The 22210-nt window shown below is 40.1% G+C and overlaps 1 protein-coding gene across 1 annotated transcript in view; it reads left to right on the top strand.

Moving 5' to 3' along the window:
- The window catches only part of CFAP46 (cilia and flagella associated protein 46), a 169050-nt gene that overhangs the window by 99783 nt on the left and 47057 nt on the right, over positions 1–22210 (top strand). Inside the window, exons 34-42 of the mRNA XM_054983246.1 lie at positions 1083–1231; positions 2395–2493; positions 4969–5098; positions 5380–5526; positions 7154–7354; positions 8532–8644; positions 9881–10063; positions 11428–11563; positions 14658–14846. Of these exons, the coding sequence (XP_054839221.1) occupies positions 1083–1231; positions 2395–2493; positions 4969–5098; positions 5380–5526; positions 7154–7354; positions 8532–8644; positions 9881–10063; positions 11428–11563; positions 14658–14846 (1347 nt within the window). The remainder of the gene's footprint in view (positions 1–1082; positions 1232–2394; positions 2494–4968; positions 5099–5379; positions 5527–7153; positions 7355–8531; positions 8645–9880; positions 10064–11427; positions 11564–14657; positions 14847–22210) is intronic.

Raw genomic sequence — 22210 nt, 5'->3', positions numbered from 1 at the left:
GGAAGCCATGTTGGTCTGCAGTTGAACAGCAGGACTGGCACCTTAAAGACCAACAAGATTTTCTGAGTGTAAACTTTGGAGAGTCAGAGCTCTCTTCTGAAGTGTCTGAAGAAGGGAGCTCTAACTCTCGAAAGCTTACATTTGGAAAATCTTGTTGGTCTCTAAGGTAGCAATGGACGCAAATCCTGCTTGTCATAGGATGATTACCGTTACAATGGTTTGTGTTGATCTACTCTCTAAGATTAGTTGCCCTCTTATACTTTTGGGAAGTGACACTACAGCTGAGTACATAACTGAAAACTTATTTTCTTCCTTGCATAATATAAATAACATTAATCAGAGATTCATGTGTTGGTGTCTATCTATCCCTTTTTAAAAGAGAAAAACAGTACTAGGACAGAGGCCTAGTGACAAGGCAGTTTTTTTCAATGTGCATGTTGAAAATTGCTTGTCATGTTGATTTTCAGGTCAACATTGAGCATATTGTCAATTATCTTTTTATCTAGAATCCAGGTTGCAACAAAGGCATTCTAAATATGAAGCTCTGTAGCCAAATTACATATTATATATAAAGACAACAAATCCCTCTGGCAACTTGGTGTATGTTAAAAGCAGCCTTGGGAGAGGGTAAATTAGAAGAATTGGAGGAAAAGATTACTTAATCCTACTCTTGTCTGCCACTTCTTTTTTGCATATTACAAACACCCTGAATGATTCCCTCACCCCCACCCCCAAAAGCATGTTTATCTTTGCAAAGATGTGTTTGATTGCCTATGGGACAGAAAACAATTTGGAGGGTAATTTGTAGCAGAGAAGTTACAGGCATGGGATATGGTCAGTTACGCTGTGTCTCTTTCCCCACTGCTCCATGCTAAATTACTCTCTCCTGAATTATCTACATAAAGCAACTAGTGAGGATTTGTTACACATTTGAATGGAATGTACAGTTTGGCCAGTAAATAAAATGTACAAGAAGTTTGTTGGTTCATTAGAGAATACAGTTTCTAAGTCCTTTCAACAGAGAGCTGAAAACTGACAAACTGAGAGAAAAATTAACTTTTATTCTTCTTTTTTCTTTTTAGACACGCACTTTATATTATTTAGACCTGTTAGTTAAGGAGCTACAGACAATTTTATGTATTCACTTAACTCTTCCAGTTCTTCATTTGGCTGAAGTGATCGCTCATGATGTCATCGAAAGCAAAAGTCTGTCAGATCTCTACCATCTTCGGTTTGTATCCTTTACTTGGAGTTACTAAAGACATTTCAATTTCCTTTTTTGTGCTCCATAAGCTTATCCTGAGCTTGTACCCTTTTATGCTTTACATAGTGTTCAAACTCCTTCCACAGATTTTATTCCACAGAGTATACTCAAAATCTCTCCCAGGTCTAAAATTACATGTAACAAGAATGTATGATGTTCACATACAAGATGTAGATTTATGAAGCATGGATATAAATATGTTGAAGCTCAGTGTACTGAAAACTTTGCCATGAGTAGTTTTTGTTTGTTTTCTTGTTTGTTTAAAAAAATTATGCCCCACCTTTCTGCCCTCATCAGGGCCACTAAGGCGGCTTACAGATTAAAAACATACATAATAAAAACACATATTAAAATACATTGAAAGCAAATAAAAATCATTAAAACAATTTAAAAAGCTAAAAGAGACATACAAAACATAAAAACAACAATCAAAACATAGGGCAAAAAGGGGGGATCACTAAGGAAACACCACATGAAAGAAAAAGGTTTTCTTGGGTTGTTGGAAGATGGCAACAGAAGAAGGCAGATGAGTCTCCTGAAGGAGGAAACTCCAGAGTTTTGGTGCCACAACCAAGAAGTCCTCTCCCAGGTTGCCAGTCTCAGAAGGCTGGACCACCTGAATTAGGGTCTTAGAAGATAACTGTAGTGGCCAAGTAGGTATGTAAGGGAGTAGGTGGTCCTTCAGGTATGCTGGTCCCAAGCCATTTAAAGGGCAATACCAGGACCTTGAATTGTGACTGGGAATAGATTGGAAGCCAATTTAGATGTACCAAGACTTGAATGATATGGTCCCTATGACCAACTCGAGTCAACATCCTGGCTGCAGCATTCTGCACCAATTAAAGCTTCCAGACACTTTTCAACGGCAGTCCCACATAGTGAGCGTTGGAGTAATAGTAATATAATTTAGTTGTAATCAGGGTATGCACCATGGTGGCCAGATCTTTTCTGTCCAGGAACGGCTGCAGCTGGATAGCCAGTTAAAGCTGATAAAAGGCACTTCTGGCTACAGTTGCCAACTACTTATCCAGTAGGAGGCCTGGATTGAAGAGAACCCTGACATGTAATTCCCATGTAAAAATGTTAGACATTGCATATGTTTTCTACAACAGTGTCTTTTCTTTCCTCAGACTCTCTGTTGTGTGTTTAGATTTAAAATTGTATCAAGCATCAATTTATCATGAGAAGGCAGTGGGTGAAGTATTCATTAATGAAGTAGAACAAGGAAGGTAAGCTATTTTATCGCAAAATACATTTTTCTATAAATCTATTTAATGTGTCCTAGTCCAAAGCAGTATGTTCAAAGCAGCAAGGGTTGTATATGCAAAGCACTTCCAAAAAGGTTGAACTATTACCAATGAGCTGTTTGACCAGGAAGATATTCGGGTTGGATCTCATGGAAAATTTTCATGAGTACAACAGCTGATGTGTAAGCAGAAATGCTAAAATTACTCCTCTCTGTCTCCTTATATAAAGTGAAAGTAATTGTATTCCCATTATGTTTTCCATGTGTACAAAGCACAGCATAGGGTATTAGCAATAGATCTAATTCTCAGTGTGGCCAAATATGTGAATAGTTAAATCCATGATTGGCAACATCGGCAAACTAGACTCACGGAGGATAGATCTTTCAGTGGCTAATAGCCATAGTGGCTAAAGGGAACCTCAACATTCAGGGGCACTGAATCTCTGAATACCAGCGCCAGGAGGCAACTTCAGTCTAAGGCCTCAGCTTCTATGCTCTGTTTTTGGCCCTCCAGAGATAGGCTGCTGGAGTAGATGGATTGCTGGTCTAATCCAGCAGGGTTCTTCTTACATTCCTATGTTAAGACAGATCTTTCTACAAACCTGAAAAGCACCCCAAGTTTTCTGAAAAATCTGAAATCTTTTTTTAAAAAAATATGGGGGGTTAAACTCCTATGATAAAAGCAGCACCTGTAGCTGTAAGAAACAAATGCTCTCAGTGTCTATTTCTGGGCAACCACAACAGTACTGCCAGCCTTCAGGCCTTGGCTTCTATCAGTAAAAAGCAGGAGGAAGGGGCAGGGCTCTTTCCAGGGCTGTTTTGACCTTCTCATTAGAGCCAGGTCTTGCTACCATGTAATTGCATGACTTACCCAGCCCAAGCTGCTTGCTACTGTTCAACAGCAGCTACTACAAAGCCAGTATGGTATAGTGGTAAAAGTTTCAGACTAGGATCTGGGAGACCTAGGTTCAAATCACAACTCAACTGTGGAAACTCTGCACATAAACTTAGGACAATTACATATTCTCTGCCTAACTTAATTCACAGGGTTGTTGTGAGGATAAAATGGAAGAGAGGGAAATGATGTAAGCTGCTTTGGGTCCCCATTGTGGAGAAAGACAGGGTATAAATGAAGTAAATAAATAATAAATATAGCTGAAGATGGGAGAGCAGATAAAACGTATGTTTGAGGGTGGGTGTGTGGGTGGGAAGGAGAGAAGGAAGGAAAGGTGAGGGTATAGGGGTTGCCAGGAGGAGGAAAAGAGGCAATAGTGTGAAGAAGGGGATAAAGGAGAAAATGGATTGCCCTCTGTAAGTCCTTGTGGTTTCCCCACTGTGGCGCTGGTCCCGTCCAGCAGCTGGCACTATACAACTAGACCCAACCAGGTGGCTGGCACCAGAAATCGTTTCCCAGAACAGCAGCCAGCACTGCGCAGCTGAACATTGTTTTCCTGAGGAGAGATTGTCAAAGGAGGGAAGGAAGAAAAGCTGCAGACAGGGGAGCCAATAAAGGTAGGTTTGCTGGTGTGTGGGAAGGAGAGAAAGAAGCAGGAAAAGGGGAGATGATATAGTGACTTTTAAGGAAGGGAAAGGGGAAATAGGGAGAGGGAAATGAGATGGCCTCTGCAAGTTGTTGTGCGTCTTCTGCCTGTTTTTTCTAATACTGTTTCAAAAACAAATTGAATGAAATCATGCAGATCATCTGTTGTACATTCCAGTGCTCCGTATGTTGTTATTTTGTGAAAAATTATATTAAAGTGCTATATGTTGCTGCAACTATTGCACTACTGTTTGCACATGTGAGACTGTGCTGATTATATTTCCCTTTCTGCTTATACATCACTGGAATCAACCCTAAATCCAGCCTCTTGCTCTATAGCTAAGCGTGGGGAAAACCTTTTTGAAAGGACCAGGCTTTTTTTCAGCGGGAATGCGGTGGAACGGAGTTCCAGAACGTCTTGAAAATGGTCACATGGCTGGTGGCCCCGCCCCCTGATCTCCAGACAGAGGGGAGTTTAGATTGCTCAGCGGCGCGGAGGGCAATCTAAACTCCCCTCTGTCTGGAGATCAGGGGGCGGGGACACCAGCCATGTGACCATTTTCTCCGAGGGCAACCCACTGAGTTCCACCACCTCTTTTCCCAGAAAAAAAGCCCTGGAAAGGACTCTATGCCAACAGCCCCATCTTTAGGATCAGAAAGGGAAACTGTACTTGCAGCACCTGTTTGCATGCCCATATAGCTGCAGTTGTTTCAAACCTGATTATTATGTTATGTGCTTTAAAGTTAGAGTAACACACTTTATTCTCTGAAGACCATTATTTTATAGCACTTGCTAACATCACTGAGTTCAAGTGATGTTTCATGCACGTTAACAAAACAATACACTGTTTAGCATGTTAATAATATTTCCTATAAAAATGTCCTGATCTGCTTTTCCCCTTTTCCCCCTGAATTCAGATTTAGGCAAGAGATGGCACTGAAGAAGGAGAAAGACATACAGACTAAACAGGAAGAAAATATATTATTTGAGTGTACACAGCCAAGTGATAGTAATCAGTGTAAAAAAATAGTTACTGCAAAAGAACAGGTAATTTACTTTTATCTGCCACAGTTAAAATAGTGGCAAGGTATTTTTAAAAGTTTTGCTGCCTCTAAATCTTGATGGCTTTTAGATACAAGGTTAATGGCATGAATTACACATAGCGAATTATCTGTGATGCCCACGTACTCCTTCGTGGTGAACTGATAAGAACTGAACAGGGTTGCTATTTTATGCAGTCTTAACATTCTAATCAGCAGAATGTGAAACATTTACAAGTCTGTTTTAGAAAAATTAACAGCAGTTCTTGGAATGAATTTTTTTTACAGATCTTGGAACTAAACAGTCTGGGGGGCAAAGGCCTAAGTGGCCTTTCTTTACCATACCTGTGGATGGACAAAGCAGAAGTCCTAGTCCAGCTATGTTTATATCAGTCAGCAAGACTTCTGCTTTCAGAAGCATACCAAGCAGTCCAGGTAACTCAAATGTTTCAGGAAAATTTTTGCTGTAGCCTTGTGATAGTGTTTATCTCTTATTTACATAGAGCCCAGCATTTCTGACTTCCCCAGAAGCCAGATATGCTATCTTAGTACAATCTGTGTCATTCCATGATATAGGTATATATCACACAGTGTCACAGTAATAAGAGGACTTGAATGCCTCTTCCCAGCATTCAAGTTTGTTTTCCATATTGAACATTTTAGTCAAATTTTATTTTTGAAATTCAATTTTGAGGCTTTAAAAAAATCACATCTAAAATCCTGTTATGTTAAGGCCTGTACTTAATTTAATTGATTACTTAATTGGATTTTATTAACTGTGCTTACTAAATACAATGGGATGGCAGTGCAATCCTAAAAAGAGTCATTCCAGTTTAAGTCTATTGAAATGGGTTTAGACTAGAGTAACACTGTTTAGGATTGCACTGTAAATGCTCCAGTGACAGAAGGGTACTTTCCTGTTTTTGCATTCCTGCTGCCCCCCACTAATCTCCACAAAATGTTGTTCCTAGGGGACAGGGGATTATCAGGAATGACTTGGGGACGGTCTGCAGTAAGAAGGAGAAGTTGGTGGAAATTGCCATTCCAACCCAAATGTTCTCTAAAATCCCTAAATCTAGCAGTATCTATAATTAAAGTGTTGAAATATAATTCACATTATTGGACTACCCATGTTTGAATTTTGATCGTAAATTTAAGTTAGCTAATCGGCTCAAAAAATTCCCCCAAAGTTTCCAGGCTGCCTCAGAAACATAAAAATGCAAAGCAGCTTACATTTTCACCTAGTACTTTAAATTCTAGAACTTCTACCCCAAGTTATGTTCTAAGGAATTAAAATCTAATGATTTCTTTTACAATAATTCCTGATTGTTTAACCATGAAAGAAATGAAGGTTATCATATTTCCTTTTGGAGCAGTGCCATTGATAGGCAAAAACCCCTTCTTAAAGCCTGACTTCTATGTTTGGGAACTTTGGGACAACTCAGCAGGTCAAGCTTCTAGGAAATGTTGTATGTTTTCCTTCTTCTCTTTGAAACACTGTCTGATGAGCAAATTATATGAGGAAACTAAACTTAATAAACTTAAAGCAAGTGTTTGTTTCACTCGTTTTCTAGACAATGGAGTTTATAGTGAATTAAGGATGCTTTAATAAAAGAGTTTGCTCATGAGGTGTAAGATGAAGACTGACACCATATTCTGCATTGTTACATGTATAAAAGCTAAAGCTGTCATCCCTCTACTTTGTGAAAATTCAGGGTTGGCCATCTCATAAAACGTTGCTTTTAGTATTAAATAATAATGATAGGTATGTTACGGTTAAGACTCTGCAATTTGCTGTACTAGTTGCCCAGGTTAGGAAATACTTTGCAGATTTTTATTTGGTAAATTGCAAGGGTGATAAACTGGTCTGCTTAGTGTGGTCCAGAATTTGTGTATTGCTGTTTTCTTGATATATACCCTTAATGGCATTCATTTTAATTTGTCTGATTATGCAATATTATGAAGCTTCTGGCCATACAATAACAGTTGAATTTAAACGTGAGTACATGAATATAAGACTTGTGCTTCTGACTTTGCTTTAAATGACCTTTCCTCCATCTAGGAAATGAACAACCCGTGTGCTGTATCACGGTGCCTTTATCTTCTAGCTGTGCTAGGTAACTTGGAGAAGAACCATGGGCAATCAAAAGCACTGCTCGAGAAGGCACAACTGATAGGAGGAAATGACAATTTTTGGTACAATAGCACTTTGTGTCTCACAGATGCAATTTTAGGAGAAGATAAGGAGAGAAAAGAGAAAATGGTAAAGTAATCAGGGTTCTATTTACATCACAGAAACATACAGAAATAATCAAATATATGTGGATTGTGTAGCCTGTAAAGCTATAGGATTCACCTTTTTCATGCAGGATAGTCAAAGCTAGCCTGATCTTGTTGGATCTCAAAAGCTATGCTGGCTCAGTACTGGTTAGTACTTGGATAGGAGACCACCAAAGAAGACCAGGGTCACTATACAGAGGCACAGATCCAGAGGAGTTAGCCGTGTTAGTCTGTAGTAGCAAAATCAAAAAGAGTCCAGTAGCACCTTTAAGACTAACCAACTTTATTGTAGCATAAGCTTTCGAGAATCACAGTTCTATGTATTGTCGAAGGCTTTCACGGCTGGAGAACAATGGTTGTTGTGGGTTTTCCGGGCTGTATTGCCGTGGTCTTGGCATTGTAGTTCCTGACGTTTCGCCAGCAGCTGTGGCTGGCATCTTCAGAGATGTAGCACCAAAAGACAGAGATCTGATCTCTGTCTTTTGGTGCTACATCTCTGAAGATGCCAGCCACAGCTGCTGGCGAAACGTCAGGAACTACAATGCCAAGACCACGGCAATACAGCCCGGAAAACCCACAACAACCAATCACAGTTCTCTTCGTCAGATGCATCAGAGGCAGATAACAGAGGCAGGTAACAGATATACAGAGGCAGGTAACAGCCTCTGTTAGTCTCTTGGCTTGAAAAAAATTCAGCAGGAGTTGCCATAAGTTGGCTACAACTTGATGGCACTTTCCTCCACCAGCAACTATACATGCTTTTCCCACCTACAGGCTTAACATTTATGGACTTATACTTCATGTGTGCAGTGTTTTAGTTTCACAAAATAAGATCCCATTTAAAGTGTTTAGAATGCTGGGCATATGAAAATTGCAGTCACACTGTTCTCAAATTATGAGAGATGAACCAATAAGATTTATTCAACAATGATAGTTGTATAATTTTTGCTGGTTGTCATATCAGAAATTTTTTTTAGACCTTATAGTTTTGTTTTTTGATACTGTTCTGAAGCTTGCTTTTACAGTTCAGTCTCCTTTTACAGCTATGTTTAATTAAGGCTGTACATTGGGGAGACCTTTAATAAAATTTCTTGTTTTCATTACATATTCTGAAATGGCATTAAAACACTATTTTTTTCAATTCTGTATTTTTTCTAAAGATGCAATCTTGCCAGCTTTTGCAAAAAACTGTAAATGTCATGAGACCACTGTTGGTAGAGAGACCTAACAGAGCATCCAATCTAGGTGCAATAATTGCACATCTTGAAGCCAGGTAATCATTACATATTAAAACAATTCTGTGCCTGTATTCAGACGTTACAAACTCCAGTCTGTTAATGGTGAAAATACACTATGTTTATTCTTGCGCTCACAGTTCAATCCTAATTTAGGAACCCAGGTTATGGGAAAATCCCAATTTGTTCAGGTACCCAAATTTGAACATCACAGTACACAGTGGTTAGATCAAAGACTTCCTGAAACTGAGAATCTTCTGCCATGAATCTGCACACAAGGATTTGGATTTGATGGAAGACTACTGTATGTGAAACAGCCCTCATGTGAACAAAAGTGCTAAATTTGCTCCTCACTATCTGCTTGCACAAAGTGAAAGTTACTGTAGTCCCTACTGTCTTTTCTGTGTGTGCACAACAGCACAAGGTACAGTAAAAGCTTTGGTATCCAGCGCTTGATTATCTAGAATGCTCAGTTAATCACCCAAATGGCAAACCTCTCCCTCTTAGTCACCATACCCCTGAGCCCCCCATTCCCATCTCTTCAGCCAGCCAGCATGATGTCTCCTGCCATTGCTGGGGGCTTCGGACAGTCTGTGCTGCAGTTGATGTCATCCTTGAATGCTTCCTTCCTCTACTGGATGACTCCAGGCAGCTTCCCTGCTTCTCTGCCTGCTGCATTGAACAACTTTGTGGTGCAGGGAAAAGGGAAGGATCCCTCCAAGCATCAGGCAATGGTGCACTGTCACCATGGTGCCCCCTATGGGGTGGGGTTTGATTACTGTAGATTCCTCTGGGCAGGGGGATACTTGAGCAATAACCAGCAACTTCCATTCCCCATGAATGCCAGGTTAGCAAGCGTTTATTGTATTTTTCTGATACATTTTTAATTGTGTGAGCCATCTATTTCCATTGCTCCATATACACATTCTTATTTCATTCAAAATTATATTGAAGTTCTATGTATTGCCAAAGTGGAACTATGCAAAGTACATTTTCTGTTCTGCTTACATATCCCTGGATCCCAATCAAGAGGAGGAAGGAGGAAGCATGCACATCCAAGAATAACTGAGGCATATTTATTAGTTTAAACATTTCTGATCAACTTATCTCTTGAAAGGCTCCTTCTTGTTATGAGCAAACCTGAGTTTGTAATGTCAGAATACATTAACTGTTAACTAATTATGCAAAGAAAAGATGATAATGCATAGTTGACCAAATATTTAATGCATTTTTAGAGCTTTCAACCATTACTATCAGTATACTTTTCTATACAGGAAAGCATACATTCAGATAGATTTTGTCCAGGGTGTCATCAATACCTGTTCTCAGTCTGCTGAGTTGGCAGGAATGCTACTGGAACCTTATGATAAATTGATACACATTGAGAAGGACTTCCTGTGTTATGGATATAAGGACTGTAGTGCGGAGGCCTTGATGGCACGTGCAAATATTCACAGGTAAGCTCGCTATTTTTCTGGAAATGGAATTTAAAAATAAGGGTCTTCATCCAAAGAGGTACTGTAGGCTAGCCTTGAGGCTTGTGGTTACAAAGTAGAATTTTTGACATTTTTTCTTTCTGCAGCAGATGACCATGCCATATCATAAAGTACTTTAGCACTTGAAATACCATTCAGCCTTCAACTTCAATTTCCCATGCAGTGTTGGGAGTGTGAGCAGACTCCTGTTCAAGGATCATATGGAACATGTGTCCCAAAAGTTTGTTCCTCACTGGCATTTTCAAAACCAGATGGATATACAACTATTTAACTGCCCTACACAACAGTCTAGTGAACTAGTGCATGTGGCTATAGTGGGAAACCTGCTAGTGGCAGCCCCCAATCCCCCGCACCGCTTAGTATGGTAGCAGGAGAAAAAATGAGACAAATATTGCAGTTGTATCAACAGCGTGACATCATTTTTGGAGCCAACCTGGAAATGACATCACCTTGATATGACACTCTAGCATTCACCAGACACTCTATGGTAAAACTAGAAAATTTCTGGTGAATGATAGAGTGGTATGTTGATGCTGTGACATCGCATCTGAAGTTATGTCAAACCATCAATACAATGGTGCCCCCCTTACATGTTCCTGCCTCCCTCTTTCCCACCAAGCACCAGCCATCAGCTGGCAAGTGGCAACCATACATGTGGCCTGCTCACTGTCAGTTTTGGTAGACAGCCATTCCATAGACATCAGTGGGGAAGATGGCTTTATGTGTTTATTTATTTATTTAAAAAAAAATTATATCCCACCTTTCTGCCCTCATAAGGGCCACCACCAAGATGGCTAACAAGTGAAAATATACATAATATCACATTTTAAAATAATTAAAACCAACCTCAACAACAGTAATGTATCATTAAAACTGTTTAAACCAGGGCTAAAAAACAGTACAACGGTGGATAGTGCTAAAGACCAGCATCTCACCTAAATATATGGCTGCAAAATTTACTTCCACAGTTTTCTTTATGTACATGAGAACTTGTACAATTAAATAAATCCAACTCATTTTAATTTACTTCTTGATTTTGTATGCCTATTTCTATATTAAGAAATATGTTAATTTTTCACCCAATGAAAACATGCTGTAAATGGTAAAAAGGAAAGCAGTAACATTATTTTCACTATTAGCCTATTTACCATCCATTATGAGAGCAATTTATTTCAAAGAATATTTTCATCTTTTCAACAAACATTTACAACTTTCCTCCTACAGTAGTAAAGAACAGGGAGGGGGGCAGTCCAGCAATGTCTGTCTTTTTTTCCTTGGATCCTCACATCATTATCTTCAGAATTTCTGTATTGCTTTTCTTGTAGGATGCTTGGTAAACATTCATCATACACTATAGATAAGCAGAGTCATTACCTAGATGCATTCAGATTAGCTCAAGAAGCAGTATCCCAAGTGGAAGAGCTTTTTTGGCACATTAATAACTTGCTTCCATGTAATGAGGTAAGTAATATTGTAAGTGTTAATGAATTTCCAAAATGTGATGGTTGGTAAGTGCAAAGAAATCTTGACAGTACCTCACAAAGGTGGTGAATGTCTCAGAATGAAGATATAGACAACTGAATGTGAACAATTATCCAATGTTAATAGTTAGAGTTCATTATTGTAACTCTCCCCTGGAGTTGCTTTGGCTCCGAAGGACAATTTATTCCGAGGGTCAGAGGACTTTCGCATACTAATAACTGTATAAGTTGGGCAGCTGCAATGGAGAAAGAGGTGAAATAGCTGCCTTCTTTCCCTTCCATGAGCAGATCTCAATTGCTTCCTCCGTCCCACTACAGCTGTCTGACAGGTGGAGCTATTAATACATGCAAATCCTTCAGTCCTGGAAATAAACTTTCCCAGAATTGGAAATGGCTCCAGGGGGAGGGGAGGGCAAGGCAGGGCAGGGAAGATCTCAGATCATCAGTGCTTTCCATTGGCGGTTCACAGGATCCAAGCCAATGGTTACTAAATTGGATCAAAGAGAACAAGTTACAGCATTCCTTCTGGATGGAATTGGCAAAACTTAGTCCTGACCACTCCTACTGTCTAAACTACAGGTATGACTGTGAGTCCAGAAACATTCCAGTTGAAACTAGAGATGGACACGAACCGAAATACGAACCAAAGTTCATCACGAACCAGGTTGGTTCATGATTCACGAACCAGCAGTTCATCAGAGCCCATTTCTGATGAACCCCACAAACTTTAGGGCAGTTCATTTGGTTCGTTTTTTGGTTCGTTACTGCAGACAGCCTGGTGCCATCAGTTTCCTGGGCAATGGGGGTTGGGCTTTCTGCAGACCTATGCTTACCCAGAAGTGACCGTCTGCTGACCCGGAAGTGGTGATTTGCTGGCCCAGAAGTGATGTTTTCACAAACCAAAATGAACTGGTTCATGAACTGGGGCAGGTTCGTGAAAGTCCGTGGTTTGTGAAACGTGACGAACCACAAACCGCATGGTTCGTTTTTTTCTGGTTCATGCCCATCTCTAGTTGAAACACAGCTGTAATGTAGGCTACTGACATTCGTTGCCCTAATTTTTTCAGTATCAAGGTTTAACCTGTTTGTGCATTTCCTCATTATACTGATGTACAAAGTAAGCAACAAGATTGCAGTGGGAGTTAACAGCATACCAAAAGTACATTTTCCACACAGTAATAACCAGAGGCTTCATTTACACATTTAAGTAAGTAAATCCTGATAAGAATTCCACAGAGAAAGCTGAATGGAGATGACTAGAAATGCCCCATCACTACTTCTAGCACATCCCTGACAGGATTTAGTAAAATTAATGTAGTAGGTTATGTAAATGTCAGACTGATCCTATCGTCATGATACTAATTGTAACAATAATACCAGAGGCTACCAAAAACATAACTCAGTATGAAGAGTGAAATGGAAATTAAACAGAGTCAGCCCTGGTCAGTATTTGGATGGGAAACCACCAAGGAAAGCCAGAGTTGCAACCCAGAGGCAGAAAATAGGAACCCACCTCCAAACATCTCTTTCTTTGAAAACCCTACAGGGGTCTCTCTCTCTCTCTCTCTCTCAACTGGAGATTGGACTTTGTTTTCTGATTTGTTTTGATTGTATTTTATTATGATATTGTAATTTTATTCAGCTTATGTAAACTGAAAAGTGGTATATATATTTTTAAAGCAAGCAAACAAGTCACATTGAACTCTTTTGGACTTTTTTCCTGATTACTCATGCATAGGATCAGGATGCTGGGGGGAAGTTTGCTTTTATGTTGTTGTTGCTGTTGTATGGAAAAGCTCTTCAGAACACTTGGCATCCTGTAACAAAATAAGTACAATACTAACAAAATAACTACAGCAGACTAAAACAGTTACCCTTCTGCAGTCCACAACAAAAGTCATGTAATACTTTTTATTATTTTTTTAAAAAAAAATACTTGTAGAGGTCTAGCCAGAATACCACCAGAGTGCAAGTGTTTGAGTTTTCTAGAGCTCTTGATTGGATTGGATGTTTAAAAACAAAAAAGGAAGGAAGGGGGAAAAGTTGTTTTGGGCCCTTTAAAGTATAAACTATACACCATAACATAATAAACAATAAACATAGAGAATAAGAAAAAAAAACACAATTCTAAACATGACACACTAACAATATATATAATTAAAAGGAAAAGGGAAAAGAAAACAACAACAAAAACCTAGATTACACTACAGGTTGAGTTCTGATTTTCTCCACAAGTATATATCATTTCTAGAGTCACACTTATTCTAGGTTTGTCACAAAACCCCTATTTTGTCTATTGTTCATGTTTCTTAATTCATAAATCCAGATGTCATCAAATCCTTGTTATCCTTTTCATGCAAAAAGTCTATTAATGGTTTCCATTCAGTCAAGGAGTTAACTAATGTCCTTTCTCTAATCAATGCAGTAAGTTTTGCCATTGATGCAAACTCCAAAACTTTTGTCAACAATTCCTCCACTGTAGGCAATGTTGTAGTTTTCCACTTTTGTGCATAAAGTACTCTTGCCGCTGTAATAAAGTATAAAAACAATGTTCCAAAGCTTTTTTTCCAACTGGCTGTCCATTATTCCCAACAGAAAAGTCTCTGGTTTCAGCTGAAGTTTAATCTTCAAAATCTTCTGAATCGATGATCCGCAACCAAAAACTTTGCTTTCTTACATGTCCACCTCATATGAAAAAATGTCCCTTCTTGTTTGGCACATTTACAACATACAATTGATGCCCCCTTATGCATTCTAGCCAATTTTTCAGGAGTCATATACCAACGATACATCATTTTGTAAAACATTTTTTTAATACTGGAGCTTAATGTAAATTTCAGCCCTCTTGTCCACGTTTTCCCATTGCTCCACTAATATATCGTGTCCACAATTTTTCGGTTTTGGGCCCTGATTCTTAAGGCTGCTGCAGCCTCCTGTGTAGAATTCCTGGTGGATTCTGCTTTGGACTAGCATTGCTACTTACAGCCCTTGGCATTCACTGTTATCATGGAACCCTAAATCTAATTCTTTTCATATGCTTATCTTCCATTTTAATTTCTGTTTTAAAATTTCAGGCTAGAAATGTTAACATTCCATTGATGAGAAGGCTTGCTAACATGAAGTTGAGCCTTGTGGAGATCCTTTTGGACATTTTTGTTCTTATCAACACTGAGAAAAAAAAGAAAGAAGCAGGAGCAGGACAAATTGAGCAAATCATTGAAGACTTTGTAAGATTTACGCCAGATGCTGCTACTGTGGAATGGGTAATTGCTGCTTCTATTGTTTATTTATTTATTTTTTTTTGCTTTTTAAAAGTTTATTAACAACAAGTCATAACAACATCAACTGTAAGAGGATATATCATATAACAATACACAAAACGATTTCTGTATATACAATTGGGACACAAGAGGAGATTTCTAATACATATACCTTAGCTGACACACTTTACCTAATCTGCGAACATACAAGCAAGGATGATTGTTGAACTACATCTCATGGACAAGATAACATAACTACTCCAGTACCACAATGGCCTCTTGATCACTCACACTTCTGGATTTATGATTGCCTGAAAGGGCAGCTGTGATGCTAAGAACTCATTTTTGGCTAGATGATCCAAGAAAGGGAACCACTTGGATGCAAAGTCAGAGGGTTTCAAGGGGTTTGTAGAGAGTTGCAATCTGTCAGATATTTTTTCCATTATAAGATGGTCCCACACCATCCTGTACCATATGTGTAAATCCGGGGGAACAGGTGATTTCCATTTGATTGCTATCGCATTCTTGGCAGCAGTCAAGAACGTGCGAATTAGGTCCCTCCGTTGGCGAGGTACAGGAGAGTCAGTCCAGACATCCAAAAAGATCAGTTCAGGGCTAGGAGGGATAGCGTGGGAGGTGATGGTTTTGATTTCTTTGAAGACTAAGCGCCAAAATCCTTGAATGGATTGGCATCCCCACCATACGTGTATAAACGTTCCCTGCTTACCGCACCCTTTCCAGCAGAGAGGGGATTTTTTGGGGTCTATCCTTGCTAGCTGCTGTGGGGTGAGATACCACCTGTGAAGGATTTTGTAATTTTGTAGTTTGGCATTAATGACTGGGGTGCTTAGTAGTTTGGAACTCCAAACCCGTTCCCAGTCAGACTGCGAGATGTCAACACCGCAATCTAGTTGCCATTTATCTTTCAGTGTCTCATTCTGTTTAGTATGGGAGTTAATCAGCATGTTATAGATTTTGGACAGAAGCCCTTTGCGGGAGAGAGAATCAGGTTCAAGAATCTTTTCAAATTCCGTCATAGGTTTGGATAGGACGTGCCCTATTTCCAGGTGTCTCAAAAAGTAGGTTAACTGAAAGTAGAGGTACCACGGAACCTCCCCACCGAGCTTGCGGGCTAGTTCTGTTCTGTCTAAGATGCCAGTTTTAGATGTTATATCTATCAGCCTCTTGCTCCTAAGGCTCTCCCAGGTTGATGAGTTTGCACTATTATGTTGAGGCGGTGCCCCGTCATGTGAGGTCAATAGTGAGAATCTAGATATTTTAGGGATCAGTTTGGACCTGTGTTTATCCCAGAGCTTCAGAAGGGCCATGAGGAAGATGTTTCCGCTCGATGAAGTGGAGCGGTGAGCAGTATTGGTCCAGAATAGTTCGCCAATCTTGTGGGTTTGATGTTGTGAATGCAGCACATCCATCCAGTCAAAGTGTGTGTTATGGTGCAAGATTTGAACTACATCCGATAGCCTAGCTGCTGTATAGTACATGCCAACATCAGGGAAGTTAAATCCCCCTTTAGAGCGTTTGGTCCTCAGAATCTTAAACGCTATTCTGGGACGCTTATGATCCCAAAGAAACCTATTGAGGGACGTCTGCCATTGGCTCAGTAAGTGATGGAGAATCTGTATTGGGACTGTTCGGAAAAGGAATATTAGTTTCGGAAGGATGAAGGATTTGATCAAGTTATACCTCTCAAACCAAGATAACGTTTGTTTGTTCCATTTGAATAATACACTCTTAATTTCTTTCATCAGCAGCTGGTGATTAAGTCGGAGCAGGTGGTCCGGGTTTTGGGGGATATTTACGCCTAGGTAATGTAAGTGGGAATGTGCCCATTGATATGGGTAGAGCCGTCTGATTTCGTTACTCACAGGAGCAGGTAAATTTATGGGGAGGAGACTAGACTTATTCTGGTTAACCTTTAGCCCTGAGATTAGTTCAAATTGGGCCAATTCTTTGTGGAGGTACGTCAGGGAGTCTAGAGGGTGAGAGATAAACAGTAAAATGTCATCAGCGAAGAGACACAATTTAAAGGTGTTGTCATTGACCTTCATTCCATGGATTTGCACATTAGACCTTATAGCTTCAGCAAGGGGTTCGATCGCTAGAGCAAAAAGGATGGGAGACAACGGGCAACCTTGTCGTGTGCCCCTGTGGAGGGTGAGTGAGCGGGAGGAGACACCATTGGTTTTAATTTTTGCATGGGGGCAGTCATATATGGCTTTAATTACATGTTGGAAGTCAGAACCAAAATTCATATGGGACAGGAGCTCTTGTAGGTAGGTGATTTCAAGTGAATCAAAAGCTTTCTCTACATCTAGGGATAGGAGCAGTAGTTGTTGATTGTAGTGCTTGCTATGAGTTAGTATATTTAAAGCTTTATAGATGTTCTCCGAGATATCCCTGTTGGGGATGAAGCCTATTTGATCTTTACTAATATATTTCCCTATAAAAGAGTTCAGCCTTTTTGCTAGGATCGAGGTAAAGATTTTATAGTCTGTGTTTAGGAGAGATATTGGGCGGTAAGAGCTAGGGTTCGAAAGATCCTTGCCCTCCTTGGGAATTAATGTAATATTAGCTTCTGACCATGTTCCAGGTAAGGTGCCTAACACAAAAATGTCATTGCAGGCCGAAAGCAAGGGCTGGTGCAGTGTCGCTGCAAATTTCTGATAAAATTCCGCCGGGAAGCCGTCCGGCCCCGAGGCTTTATTGCGTTTCAAGCCCTTGATGGAGTCAAGGAGCTCAACACTGGAGATAGGACTGTCCATTATCATCTTGTGGGTCTCCGCTAGTTGTTTAATATTTTTGTGCTTAGACAGATATAGTTTGATGTTCTCTTTGTCTGGCTTGGATGAGGAGTATAACTTGGAATAAAAGTCTCTAAACACTTTTACTATATCGACAGGTCTAGTGAGCACCCGGTTGTTAGAATCCTTGATAAGCCTGATATGCCTATTGATTTTTTTGTCTTTGACTTTCCATGCTAGGTATCGTAGGGATTTAGGGGAGTGGTACCAGTATTTTTGCTTTAAGTATAAAAGGTTTTTCTGAATTTGTTGAGTTTCCAATGCCTCTAGGGTTTTACGTTCGTGTAGTAGCTGTTTATATACCTTTTTACTGCCATTCCTTTTGTGTAGACGTTCTAGGGTGTTAATTTTGTCAATCAGGGTCTGTTTCTGCTGTGTTTTAGCTTTGTATAGAGATGCTGAGAGCGCTATTAACCTCCCTCGCAACACCGCTTTAAGCGCGTCCCACACCGTTTGGGTTGAGGTTTGTCCCGTTCTGTTTTCTTCTAGATACTGTTTGATATATTGTTCTATTGTTGTGGTAGTGCTATCATTGAGTAAGAGGTTTTTATTGAAGGTCCAATACCTTTCCCTAGGATATTCAGAGGTTAGGTTTACCCTACAGTCCACCCAGGCATGGTCCGAGTAATCTATGGCACCTATCTCAGAGTGGCTCACGCTATTAGAAAGGTCTGTTGATACAAGGATGTAATCGATCCTTGTGTATACATCATGCTGTGAGGAGTAATAGGTGTAATCCCTAAGCGTTTTATTTTGCTCCCTCCAGGCATCGATTAGATGAAAGCGAGTAAGGAGCGCCAGCAGCTTCGAGGTTGAGGATGAGGCGTTAAGTACCTTTTTGGGATTGGCATTAGTACGATTAAATGAGGATTTATCCAATTTATGGTTCTCTATCAAGTTGAGGTCCCCACCTACTATCACCGGTCCCTCTTGAAAGTTCTGTAGTTTTTGCAGTGTTTCAGATAAGAAATCAAGCTGGCTTGCGTTAGGTGCGTATATTGAGGCCAGTGTGACCATCCGATCATCCAGTAGGCCTTTGATGAAGAGGTATTGTCCCTTAGAGTCTTTTAGACTAGCCCTATGTACAAACTGGCAATTTTTAGTTAACAGTATTGCCACTCCTCGGGCCTTTGAGGAGCCTTTCGCATGAAACTGCATTTTAATCCAGGGGGCCTTAAGCTCCTCATCGTGCACCGCATGGAGATGAGTTTCTTGAATCATAACCACATCCGCATTAAGTTTTGCTAATTTCGATAGGACCCGTCTCCTTTTTATAAGGTTGTTAAGCCCCCTTAAATTTTGGGTGACAACATGCAAACCTGATTGCGAGGTCATTGCTAAGCAATCAGGTACCCTGTGATTGAAGTGTGAGGTTCTTTAGGCCAAAGTGGTACTATCGGAGTGTTACAAGCAAATAAGGTGCTTCCGATGCCAACCGAGCAGTACTGCGTTAAGATAGTGCAGCTTGGCACGGGCGGGTATGGTAGGCAAAATAAGAAGTTATCGACACTGGTGTTAAACACAGCTAAGTTCTCCTAACTATGTACATGCAGGAAGAAAATATTATACCTCAAATCCAACTATATAACATATAACATATAACCAAACTGGTTATGAGAGAGGAATCACACAATAATTTGCAGACAGCTGACTGCAAGATTGACTTCTCCAAAATAATAGGACCCTCCTCCCTCGTCTCTAAGACACTCAGGAGTATGAAGGTCGATTTGAAATGGATAATAAAGTAGTTGATTACCCTGTATCTATATGTTAGGCTATATGAATGGATGGTTTAGCAGCTATGATCAATTAATGGAGGAGTTTGCAAGTGTGGGAGATCAAGTTGATACGTATACACAGATATGAAGTGGCTTCAAGGATAATCAATAAGAGGCGGTTACTCAGAAATTAATTGTTGATAGTGCTTCTTACGTCCTCAATCAGTGCAAAATCAATAAGCTATTAATCAAACCCCCCAATATTAGACAACCCCCCTCCCTCTCCCCTCAATTAATTATGATATTTCAAGTTGATTAGAGATAAATATTAAAACAGTTGATGAGATCTTAAGATTCAACCCCTATATCACTTTATGAAGCCCTACTAATCCCTAATGGGTAGTCAATCACGTGGGGTATATTTGATCAATTGGAGAATTTATTGGCTTTCCCTTATGTGGTAGAAATAAAATAAAAAAATAAAAATTATTAACTATGCGATGTTAGTGTTTACTAATTTCAGCAATGTGAATCAATCCCCCCCCGAATCAAGTACTGTTAAAAAGATTTCCCTCTACCCTCCCCCTCTTATTCTAGATTAAAATATATTTAATGAATTAATCAATCAGCTAGTGTAACTAGCGCGTTTTGTATCAGGGATTATGACAGTTGGGAAGGTGGTGTTAATTAATTAGGGAAGGGAAGATCTCAACGTGGCTGAAAATCACAGTGGTGGCCCCCCCGCACAACTGATCTATCAATTAGAATCAAGTGGGCTATTTGAGTGGCAGGGCAAGCAAGGAGATCGCAAATAACACTTTAGTAATTAAGTACTGGTTATCTCGTTGCTAGGCAGTCTTCAGAAGCTCAGCGAGGAGAACCCCTCTGAGCTTCGGCTTCAGACCAACAGAAAAGACTGCCTGTAAAAAGGAGCTAAATAGAGCAAAAAAGCCCCTCATTCAATCCCACCCCGCCCCCCTCAAATGAAATGGATAGTATTAGCTTTAAACATTCTACTTCACATGGACATGTCAATCAGAACTGTCGTTGTTAGCCATCACGGGCAGCAATCTTGTTGGTCTTCTGTGGCGAGAAAGGCATGCTGCGTTTTCTCCGTTGTGCGCCCGCTTCCGTCTCCATGGCGATTTCAATGCCGAGCTCCTGCATGAAGCGACGTCCCTCCTCAGGCGTCGAAATGAAATGAACCTTGCCGTTGGTATTAACACGGAGCGTAGAGAAGCGGGTCCAGCTGTAGTCGACTTGGGCCGATCTGAAACCTTCTGTTACGCTTTTAAATTGCCGTCGTTTTTCAAGTATTTCAGAAGGGAGATCTGTGAAAACATTAATTCTTGCTCCTTTGTACGTTAGAAACCTTTTCATTCTAGCCGCTTCCAGGATTTGTTTTCTTATTTTCCAATCGACGAACATCGCCACTACGTCTCTCGGCCCCTTCCTCCGTTCATTATTTTTGGCGCCAATTCTGTACGCTTTAGAAATGGCGACGGTTGCTCCCTCCTGCAATTGTAGTTCACTTGCCAGCCAGTCAGAGAGAAAAGCAGAAAGATCTACGTCTGCTGTAAAATCCTCCTCCAGTCCTCTGAACTTCAAATTAGAACTCCTCAGCTGAAATTCAATGTCCAGGATTTTGCTTTGGACTTTGTTGTTCTCAGACTGGAGGAGCCGGACATCGTCTTTTAAAGCTGCCGTTTGGGACAAGGCTTGGTCCGTCCTTTGAGCTACCGCATCTAGCACCAGCTTAACATCATTTATTTGTTTAGATAGGGGCTCCATCATGATAGAGATCCGGTCAGCAAAGCTCATTTCGATCTCTTTTAGCAGCGTTTTCAGTGCAGGGTCATAGGGTATGGCCGATAGCTTCCGTGCCTCAGCTGAGCTTCCCGCGGCCGCCATATTAGCCCTTCCTCCCTCCGCTTCCCCCTCAGCACTTTCAGCTTGAGAACTAGGGAAATACGTTTGTAAGTTCTTTACTGCTTTTATATTTTGCTTCTTGAAAGACTGATCCTGCTTACCCTTCATGTCAATTTCAAAAACGTGAAGTAGAATGTGTTGTTTTAGGGGCCTGGGGTGGAATCAAGACGGAGCTTCAGCACAACGCGTCCATCTCGCTTCGAGCCGACGCCACGCCCCCTATTGTTTATTTTTTAAAACAACTCTACCCTACATACTTTCATTTTATCTCTCATGCAAATTTTAATTATGATCCTGCTATTATGAAAAGATTTGTATGTGTAAAAATACATTACAGTGAAACAGACAAAAGATTCCAGTAGTCCTATGCAAATCTTCTCCTATATAGGGGTAAATTATATCCTTAATTTTTAATATTTGCAGCTTATTGATAGCAAAATTATTGTATTTAAACCTTGTAGTCCATAGTGGCTTATTTGCTATTTACTGCCTCCTCAACTGGAATTTTTTTCAGACCCAAAGGAAAGTAATAAATCTGTTTATTTTATGCCTTTTGTAGAAGCTAGAAATATCATAAATGTTTTGTGACCTTTTGTGATCTGAGGTAAAACCTTGGCTCCCCACGTCTTCATTATATTTGGGAATTATACAAACTGGAAAAAGTTGCAACTTTGAAGTCCCCGCACACTCGCACAGTATGCACTTTACTTTACTTTCCTTTTCTTAAAGGTAATTCCCAGAAGTTATGCCCATTGACAAGTTGGTTGAGGGAAGATAGAAAAAAGCCCTTAGAGTAGACAAATACTTTCCCTCAAAGCTTTCATCTACATGATTTAGATGTCAGAGGTGGGACACAAATATGGAGAACACTTCTAATTTTGAAAGTATTGCCTCGTGTAAT

Source organism: Eublepharis macularius, chromosome 6, assembly GCF_028583425.1.
Source record: "Eublepharis macularius isolate TG4126 chromosome 6, MPM_Emac_v1.0, whole genome shotgun sequence".
Taxonomy (NCBI): domain Eukaryota; kingdom Metazoa; phylum Chordata; class Lepidosauria; order Squamata; family Eublepharidae; genus Eublepharis; species Eublepharis macularius.
The sequence above is the reverse complement of the archived record's forward strand: the minus strand, read 5'-3'. Positions and strand labels throughout refer to the sequence as shown.